This window comes from Palaemon carinicauda, chromosome 13 (genome assembly GCF_036898095.1).
Source record: "Palaemon carinicauda isolate YSFRI2023 chromosome 13, ASM3689809v2, whole genome shotgun sequence".
Taxonomy (NCBI): Eukaryota; Metazoa; Arthropoda; class Malacostraca; order Decapoda; family Palaemonidae; genus Palaemon; species Palaemon carinicauda.
Genome location: NC_090737.1, coordinates 123776095 through 123786522, shown reverse-complemented (window position 1 = coordinate 123786522; position 10428 = coordinate 123776095). Strand labels below are relative to the sequence as shown.

Below are 10428 nucleotides of genomic sequence, written 5' to 3'. Positions count from 1 at the left end.
TATATACATATATATATATACATATATATATATATATATATATATATTATATATATATATAAATATATATATACATATATATATATATATATATATAGATAGATAGATAGATAGATTGATATAGAAATAGATATATGTATATATACATATACATATATATGTATATGTATATATACATATATACATACATATATATATATATATATATATATACATATATATATATATATATATATACATAAATATATGAATTTCCTCTCAAACATTTTCAATAGGAAATATAAATACTCAATTTTCTTTTTCCTAATTTGAACGATTTACTAGAATTTTCATGTATAAATTTCCTCTCAAACATTTCCTATCAGAAATAAAAGTTACTTATTTTCTTGTTTTCTACTTTGAATAATTATCTTTCCATATTAGAGAAAAAGTGTCTGAGCCCAGCGAATGAGCGAGTCTCTTTAGCAGGGTGGTCCGCGAGATGAGCGAGTCTCTTTAGCAGGGTGGTCCGCGAATGAGCGAGTCTCTTTAGCAGGGTGGTCCGCGAATGAGCGAGTCTCTTTAGCAGGGTGGTCCGCGAATGAGCGAGTCTCCCCAGGTGCGTGATCAGCGAATGAGCGAGTCTCCCCAGGTGCGTGTTCAGCGAATGAGCGAGTCTCTCTAATTGGGTGTTCCGCGAATGAACGAGTCTCTTCAGCAGCGTGTTCAACGAATGAGCGAGTCTCTCCAGGTGTGTGTTCAGCGAATGAAGGAGTCTCTCCAGCAGTGTATTCAGTGAATGAGCGAGTCTCTCTAATTGGGTGTTCCGCGAATGAACGAGTCTCTCCAGCATCGTGTTCAGCGAATGAGCGAGTCTCTCCAGGTGCTTGTTCAGCCAATGAGCGAGTCTCTCTAACAGGGTGTTCCGCGAATGAGCGAGTCTCTCCAGCAGTGTGTTCAGCGAATGAGCGAGTCTCTCCAGGTGAGTGTTCAGCGAATGATCGAGTCTCTCTAACTGGGTGTTTCGCAAATGAGCGAGTCTCTCCAGCAGCGTGTTCAACGAATGAGTGAGTCTCTCCAGCAGTGTGTTCAGCGAATGAGCGAGTCTCTCCAGCAGCAGCGTGTTCAACGAATGAACGAGTCTCTGCAGCAGTGTATTCAGTGAATGAGCGAGTCTCTCTAACTGGGTGTTCCGCGAATGAGCGAGTCTCTCCAGCATCGTGTTCAGCGAATGAGCGAGTCTCTCCAGGTGCTTGTTCAGCCAATGAGCGAGTCTCTCTAACTGGGTGTTCCGCGAATGAGCGAGTCTCTCCAGCAGCGTGTTCAGCGAATGAGCGAGTCTCTCCAGCAGCGTGTTCAGCGAATGAGCGAGTCTCTCCAGGTGTGTGTTCAGCGAATGAGCGAGTCTCTCTAACTGGGTGTTCCGCGAATGAACAAGTCTCTCCAGCAGCGTGTTCAGCAAATGATCGAGTCTCTCCAGGTGCATGTTCAGTGAATGAGCGAGTCTCTCCAGGTGCGTGTTCAACGAATGAGCGAGTCTCTCTAATGGGGTGTTCCGCGAATGAGCAAGTCTCTCCAACAGCGTGTTCAACAGATGAGCGAGTCTCTCCAGGTGTGTGTTCAGTGAATGAGCGAGTCTCTCCAGGTGCGTGTTCAGTGAATGAGCGAGTCTCTCCAGGTGTGTGTTCAGTGAATGAGTGAGTCTCTCCAGGTGTGTGTTCAGTGAATGAGCGAGTCTCTCCAGGTGCTTGTTCAGCCAATGAGCGAGTCTTTCTAACTGGGTGTTCCGCGAATGAACAAGTCTCTCCAGCAGCGTGTTCAGCAAATGATCGAGTCTCTCCAGGTGCATGTTCAGTGAATAAGCGAGTCTCTCCAGGTGCGTGTTCAACGAATGAGCGAGTCTCTCTAATGGGGTGTTCCGCGAATGAGCAAGTCTCTCCAACAGCGTGTTCAACAGATGAGCGAGTCTCTCCAGGTGCATGTTCAGTGAATGAGCGAGTCTCTCCAGGTGCGTGTTCAACGAATGAGCGAGTCTCTCTAATGGGGTGTTCCGCGAATGAGCAAGTCTCTCCAACAGCGTGTTCAACAGATGAGCGAGTCTCTCCAGGTGCATGTTCAGTGAATGAGCGAGTCTCTCCAACAGCGTGTTCAACAGATGAGCGAGTCTCTCCAGCAGCGTGTTCAGCGAATGAGCGAGTCTCTCCAGGTGTGTGTTCAGCGAATGAGAGAGTCTCTCTAACTGGGTGTTCCGCGAATGAACAAGTCTCTCCAGCAGCGTGTTCAGCAAATGATCGAGTCTCTCCAGGTGCATGTTCAGTGAATGAGCGAGTCTCTCCAGGTGCGTGTTCAACGAATGAGCGAGTCTCTCTAATGGGGTGTTCCGCGAATGAGCAAGTCTCTCCAACAGCGTGTTCAACAGATGAGCGAGTCTCTCCAGGTGCATGTTCAGTGAATGAGCGAGTCTCTCCAGGTGCGTGTTCAACGAATGAGCGAGTCTCTCTAATGGGGTGTTCCGCGAATGAGCAAGTCTCTCCAACAGCGTGTTCAACAGATGAGCGAGTCTCTCCAGGTGTGTGTTCACCGAATGAGTGAGTCTCTCTCACTACGTGGTGTTCCGTGTATGAGCGAGTCTCTCTAACTAGGTGTTCTGCGAATGAGCGAGTCTCTCTAACTGGGTGTTCTGCGAATGAGCGAGTCTCTCTAACTGGGCGTTCCGCAATGAGTGAAGCTCTCTACCTGAGCATCCCCTGAAGGTCCTTCAGATGATTAAAGGCCAGACAAGCGAGTTAATTAAGGGATGAATTTACCTGTCACTAATGACAGCGAGAAAAAGACTCTTCTTAAATAAAAGGGAAATTGTTCCGGAGGTGGACACATTTGGGAGTTTCCGAATGAAGTAGCCCCTAAAGAAGGTATATATATATATATATATATATATATATATATATATATATATATATATATATATACATATACTGTATATATATACATATACTATATATACATATATATATATATATATATATATATATATATATATATATATATATATATATATACATATACATATATATATATATATATATATATATATATATATATATATATATATATATATATATATATATATATATATATATATATATATATATATATATACAGTATATGTATATATATATACAGTATATGTATATATATATATATATATATATATATATATATATATTTATATATATATATATATATATATATATATATATATATATATTAAAGTAAAGGGATAACATTATATCATGTTCATACGCTATATCTTTGTATACTATCGATAAGAAAATTTAAATTAACCTGTTTTTATATGCAAAAACATATTGCATAAAATAAGCCAATATCTATAAATATTCTATCGAATAGATCCAGTAGATTCTCATCACAATTGTGACGCAATAAACATCTGATGTTTGATGTAAAGTAATAACTCGTTGATTTTGTTCAAAACTCTCCAAATGAAAGTCTAAATTTCCGCACGTTTTCATTAGGTTTTTTTTTTTTTTGATATTTCGCGTGGAAAAACTATACATGTATTTGAATATACTTCAGGAATTAGCTTTATGTATAGCATTATCCAGATACTCTTCAAGATAGGGTAACGTCACTGACTGGTGAACGACAGACTGGGGTGCCAGTTAGTTTCTTTGGTCGCTGTGACCTCGCCATATGAATGGGGGTTTGGGGGAGCCTATAGGTCTATCTGCTGAGTCATCAGCAGCCATTTCCTGGCCCTCCTTGGTCCTAGCTTTGGTAGAGAGGGGGCTTGGGCAATGATCATATGTTTATATGGTCAGCCTTTAGGGCATTGTCCTGCTTCATAGGGCAATGTCACTGTCCCTTCTGTCCCTTGCTTCTGCCATTCATGAGTGGCCTTTAAACCTTGAAAATAAGATTTACAGATCATAGAAAAGTCTCTTTGGCCTTCCATATCCTCCATATACAATTTGCAAATGTATAAACGCAACTTGAAGAGGGCATTGCTATTAGGGTTCACGTAAATGTTATTATTATTATTATTATTATTATTATTATTATTATTATTATTTTTATTATTATTATTATTATTACTCGCTAAGCTACATCCCTAGTTGGAAAAGCAGAATGCTATAAGTCAAGGGGCTCCAACAGGGAAAATGGCCCAGTTAGGAAAGGATACAATGAAAAATAAAATATTTTAAGAACCGTAACATAAATATAAATATAAACTATAAAAAGTTTTACAAAACAGGAGGAAGAAAAATAAGATAGAAAAGTGTGCCCGAGTGTACCCCCAAGCAAGAGAACTTCTAACCCAAGACAGTGGAAGACCATGGTACAAAGGCTATGGCACATCCAAGATAAGAGAACAATGGAGCTAATGATTTCATAAAAATAAAATCCCGTATAAAAGATATTTTCCATATTGAATTGGATGGGAATCAATATTTTTTATTCTCTTCCTCTTGTTTTGTTGAAGTTTTTATAGTTTATATAGGAGATATTTATTTAAATGTCGTTACTTTTCTTAAAATATTCTATTTTTCCTTGTTTCCTTTCCTCACTGGGCTATTTTCCCTGTTTGAACCCCTGGGCTTGTAGCATCCTCTTTTCCGACTAGGGTTGTAGCTTAGCAAGTAATAATAATAATAATAATAATAATAATAATAATAATAATAATAATAATAATAATTCCTTTGCCAACAAAATCCCGTATAAAAGATTTTCCATATTGAATTGGATAGGTTTCAATATATTTTTTTTTCTCGAAATAAGGAAGTCGTTGAAAATAGACTTAAAATATTAAACAAGTGGTGTATTTCATGTAGATTAATGGGAGGTAATTAATATCATGTGATTATGCTCGTCTAAACAAAACTCCCTGATCATCAAATATTCAAGTGTTATTTATGTCCTCATCAATAGTTAATGTCCTCATTTGCTTAAATACAATATATTATCAGTCAAGATTTATTGTTTAATGAGACCAACTATTAATGCATGCTTTATTAATAAATCTACTCGATGAATCCAAAAGAAAAAAAAAATCCTATTTTGTTCCAATGAAATGAAGGTCTGATATTCCTGTTTTTAAGTCAATTGCTGCCGACAAAACAAAATGTTTTTTTTTTTTTCCTTTTGATACACGTAAACATAATTTTTCATTATTCTTATTTTTCATATTTTTTATGTCTATCTGTGTATATGTGGGAAAGGGGGGGGGGGTCGTTTTAAAACTGCTTTGTTTAGTGATATCTAAGCGTTTCCTAGTGTCCTGTTATTTATCATATATAAATTTTTTTTTTTGGATAAAAAAATATTCCTGCCTAGTGCAGTCGATTAATTGAATATTATGTTTACAAGTTTATTTATAATACTATTTTCCATATTTATCTTAGATTTATTTTGAACCATTTATTAACCTATTCTCATATTCACTGTTTTCCATTTTTTTTTCTAATTCATTCTAAATAATTTATTGCCTATTCTCATCTATACTTTTATACCACTGTCATATTGAATATATAAACTTAGCTACGTAAACTCAATTACTCCATTTGAAGTTTCCACTATTCTTCATGACGCCTTTTCACTTCATGTTCTTATTGGAAGGAACTACAATAAATATTTTACAGCAAACGATGTCAGTTTTTTAAATACATAAACATACCAAGACATAATGAGAAAAGCCCATAAGGTACTCGTAACTAATTTTGTTAACCCCAAAATCACAATGAAAACTCACCTGTTTAGAAAGATAATAATAATAATAATAATAATAATAATAATAATAATAATAATAATAGATATACTACTACTACTACTACTACTACTACAACAACTACTACTACTACTACTACTACTACTACTACTGAAAAGCAGCTTAATTTAAAAAGTGTAATGAAAAAAGAGAAAATATGAATTCTATGTAAAAATCTGAAAATTAGATTTTCAAGAAACATTGACGAAAATATTTCAACAAACTAAAATGAAGTTAAGAATGATTTATCCGAATAGATAACGAAATATAAATTTTTGAGTCCCAAGACACATACGGAACAGTTCTGGTAGAGAAGGCATTTTAAGAATCAAGAAAATAAGAGGACATGGAAATAATTGCTCTTTGGAGGGTAACCGTGTTTTCAATTATGTATTTTCCATCCCTTTTTCCCTTTCTCCAAAATTTCTTTTGTCCCGTTTTGTGCTTCTTCAATTACTCCATTTTGTTCCACCATATATTCTCTCATAGCAAGTTATTATATATTAGCTTTTTCATAACTAAATGTAAGCTGCTATTACTACTATTTACTTAGCTACTTGAAGGTACACTCGGACACACTATTCTATCCAATTTTTCTTCCGCTTGCTTTGTTAAAATTCTTATAGTTTAGATAAGAGATATTTATTTTAATGTTACTGTTCTTAAATATTTTATTTTCCTTGTTTCGTTTCCTCACTGGGATATTTCCCTATTGGAGCCCATGGGCTTATAGTATCTTGCTTTCCCAACTAGGGTTGTAGCTTAGCAATTGATAATAATAATAATAATAATAATAATAATAATAATAATAATAATAATAATAATAATAATAATAAATATGGTAATGTAGCCCTCCATAAAATATCGCTTCTAAAGCGATGTAAATCTTTCTCTGAACGTTTTTAAGTAGCTATAATGCCTCTGGCAGAATTCAACTTGCTTAGGTACCAAGGTGTCAATAAACATAATTGTTGCAACGCCAGGATACGTAAAGGCAATCAGTCAATTGGGATATCTAAAGCAAGATGTTTTATCTTTGAAGTCTGTGCCTTTAATTATTATTATTATTATTATTATTATTATTATTATTATTATTATTATTATTATTATTATTATTATTATTATTTGCTAAGCTACAGCCCTATTTGGAAAAGCAGGATGCCTTAAGCCCAAGGGTTGAAAAAGGAAAAAAATAGCCCAGTGAGGAAAAAAATAATTTGCGTCCTGGCAGTCTTAAAATATATAAAATTAAGACCTTTGAAGGTTTAAAGGACGTTCATGAATGGCTGAAGCAAGGGAAAGGACAATGTCCTAGATTTTGACCATATTCATATATGATCAGCGCCTAAGATCCCTCTCTATGAGGTTAGGCCCAGGGAGGGCCAGGTAATGGCTGCTGATGAATCAGCAAGCAGATTTCTAGTCTCCTCAAGACCCCTTGCTCACAAGGATGGTGAGGTTACAGATACTACTAGAAAGTGAGCTTGAGGGGGTTTTCAACCCCTGTCCAACAGCTTGCCAGACAGGGACGTTTCCAGTAGGCTACCACGACCCTTTGACGACAAGAATGTACTTCTATTTGTAGAATTCAAAGAATATACTTATATGGATTTATACTTGATTACTTTATTATCTTACAATTTCTTGGAACACCAAGATTATAACAAGACTCATTTAAAAAACCATACAACATGAAGGTTATAGAAAAAGCTCTCTTATTCCATAACAACTCTTGAAATAATGCTAATAATAATAGTAAAGATAATAGTAAGATTAATTGCTGTTATAAGAATTTGGCAAATACTATTTCCGGTTTCAAGACTAAATGATAGAACTTTAAGCGTTTAAGACATAAATAAGCATTAGATAAAAAAGAACAAGAAAAGACGACTAGATTGCCACAAAGCTACAATAATTTCCTTCCCTGTGAATTGAAAGGCCTCTCGTGGTTGAAAGGATTAGCCTATCTGATTCCCTTTTCAATTTACCCAAAGGAGCAGAGAAACCGATTTGCTTCTCGGTCCAGAGTGTCCCTCCCTCTCTGACTGACATCAACAGCTGTGCTTACAACGTGACGTATGATAGATAAGGGACTCGTCTCTGATGTGACGTCATTCTAGATAATGGTGAATATATCTTAGTGTATTCTTCTTCCTACTGATGTATTCTTCATCTTACTGATGGATATATTTTGGTGTATTCTTCATCTTACTAATAGATATATCTTGGTGTATTCTTCGTCTTACTAATGGATATATCTTAGAGTATTCTTCATCCTTCTGATGAATATATTTTAGAGCATTCTTCATACTACTCATGGATATATTTTAGTGTAATATTTATCCTATTGTTGGATAAATTATTGTGTATTCTTCATCCTACTGATGGATATATCATAGCGTAATTTACATCCTACTGATGGATACATCTTGTGGTATTCTTCATCCTACTGATGGATATATCATAGTGTAATTTTCATCATAGTGATTGATATATCTTAGTGTATTCTTCATCTTACTGATGGATATATCTTGGGATATTCTTCATACTACTGATGGATATATCATAGTGTAATTTTCACTCTAATGATGGATATATCATAGTGTAATTTTCATCCTACTGATGCATATATTATAGTGTAGTTTTCATACTACTGATAGATATATCGTAGTGTAATTTTGGTGTATTCTTGCTCTTACTGATGTATATATCTTAGTGTATTCTTCGTACTACTGATGGATATATCTTAGTGTGCTCTTCATCCTACTGATGGATATATCATAGTGAATTCTTCCTTCTACTGATAGATATATTTTAGTGTACTCGTCATCTTACTGATGAATATATCTTAGTATATTCTTCATCTTACGCATCTTCTCTTGCTTTCTGTTCTTGATTTTCTGAAACATCCCTCTCGTAATTATGATGTTTCCTTAATTACTTCCGGGAATAGAGATAAGGGTGCTAAAGCAGGGAGCAAAAGTAAAACATGATGAGATATGGTTAATGAAGTAAGAGCGATTAAGGAAAGGGAGAGAATAAGAATAATGGTAAAAAGGTCGAAGAAAAGAAGTATAAAGAATGAGAGGAATCATGTAGATCATGAGCAATATTTTAAACATCAGGATAAAACACTCCATATATCAGGTATAACAAAGGATATAACACTCTGTATAGCAGGTATAATAAACCTGAGTCTTTTTATAGTTTATATATGACATATCTGTTTTTGATGTTAATAGTTATATAGGACATATCTGTTTTGACGTCGTTACTGTTTTAGAATGATTTATTGTTAACTCGTTCTCATCATTTATTTATTTCCTTATTTCCTTTCCTCACTGGGCTATTCTTCCCTATTGGAGCCCTTGGGCTTATAGCATCTTGCTTTTCCAATTAGGGTTGTAGCTTGGCTAATAATATTAATAATAATAATAATAATAATATAACACTCCGTATATCAGGTATAACAAAGGATATGATACTCCGTATACCAGTTATAACAAGGGGATATAACACTCCAAATAACATGTATAATAAATGATATAACACTCTGTATAATAGTATAATAAAGGATATAACATTCCGTATATCAGGTATAACAAAGGACATAACACTCCGTATACCAGGTATAACAAAGGATATAACACTTCTTATACCAGGTATAACAAGGGGATATAACACTCCGAATAGCAGGTATAATAAAGGATATAACACTCCGCATAATATTATAATAAAGGATATAACACTCCGTATATCAGGTATAACAAGTGAGCAAGTCCTGAACGCGGACATGGTCCTCGTAGAGGACATACCTCCGCCAAGGTGACCTAGAGCGCCATATGTCCTAGAATCATGAATTGATGTGACTTCGACTTTCAAGTAACGTTTGACCTTTAATTTAGCTTAACCATTCAATGGCCTTGGCAGTTACCTGAAGTCAGTGCTTTATTTCTGTCTCTTGATATGGCCACTTATGTCATAGTGACACCAGTGACCCCTGTGACCTTGACCTTGGGGTGACCTTGACCAAAATTTAATCAGTTCTTCCATACACATTGGGGAACTACTTGGCCAAGTTTGAAGTGATTCCGTGTAGAAATGTGGCCTCTACGTTGTCCACAGACAGACAGACAAACAGAGAAACAAACAAACAAACAAACAAACAAACAAACCGAACCGAAAACATAACCTCCGCCGCTTGGCGGAGGTAACAAAGGATATAACACTTCGTATACCAAATATAACAAGGGGATATAATACTCCGAATAGCAGGTTTAATAAAGGATATAACACTCCGAATAGCAGGTATAATAAAGGATATAACACTACGAATAGGAGGTATAATAAAGGATATAACACTCCGAATAGCAATTATAATAAGTAGGTTACAATAATATGTTATGTGATGGGAGAAATGAAGATAAAAACCTTTTAGTTTATTAGAAATTTAAACAACAGAATTATATATGAAACTGAAATTTAATTGTTCCTGCATAATGATATTTAGTAAATGATAACTTTAATTACTTTCGTCTTAATTTTTGTTAAAAACTAGAGGAAATTTAATATCATACGAATTTATTTTCTTTATGTTATTTGAATTATGTTCATTGCAATGGCAATAGCGAAAATATTTGTTCTTTAATAGCATATATATATTT

The 10428-nt window shown here is 34.9% G+C and overlaps 1 protein-coding gene across 1 annotated transcript; it reads right to left on the bottom strand.

Annotated features, from left to right (window-relative positions):
- Window positions 1–461: 461 nt before the first annotated feature.
- Window positions 462–8673, bottom strand: LOC137651788 (uncharacterized). Its single transcript, XM_068385005.1, has 2 exons — window positions 8600–8673; window positions 462–2478 (listed from the first exon to the last, which is right to left on the bottom strand). Exons 1-2 carry the CDS (start codon window positions 8671–8673, stop codon window positions 462–464), a joined length of 2091 nt encoding a protein of 696 aa, XP_068241106.1.
- Window positions 8674–10428: the final 1755 nt, after the last annotated feature.

Excerpts from the sequence above, each read along its gene's own strand:
- LOC137651788 (XM_068385005.1), bottom strand. The coding sequence starts at position 8,673 with ATGTTTCAGAAAATCAAGAACAGAAAGCAAGAGAAGATGCGTAAGATG. Across the intron at positions 2,479-8,599 it reads ATACTAAGATATATTCATCA|AGAGACTCGCTCATTCGTTG; the intron begins GTAAGATGACGA and ends ACACCCCATTAG.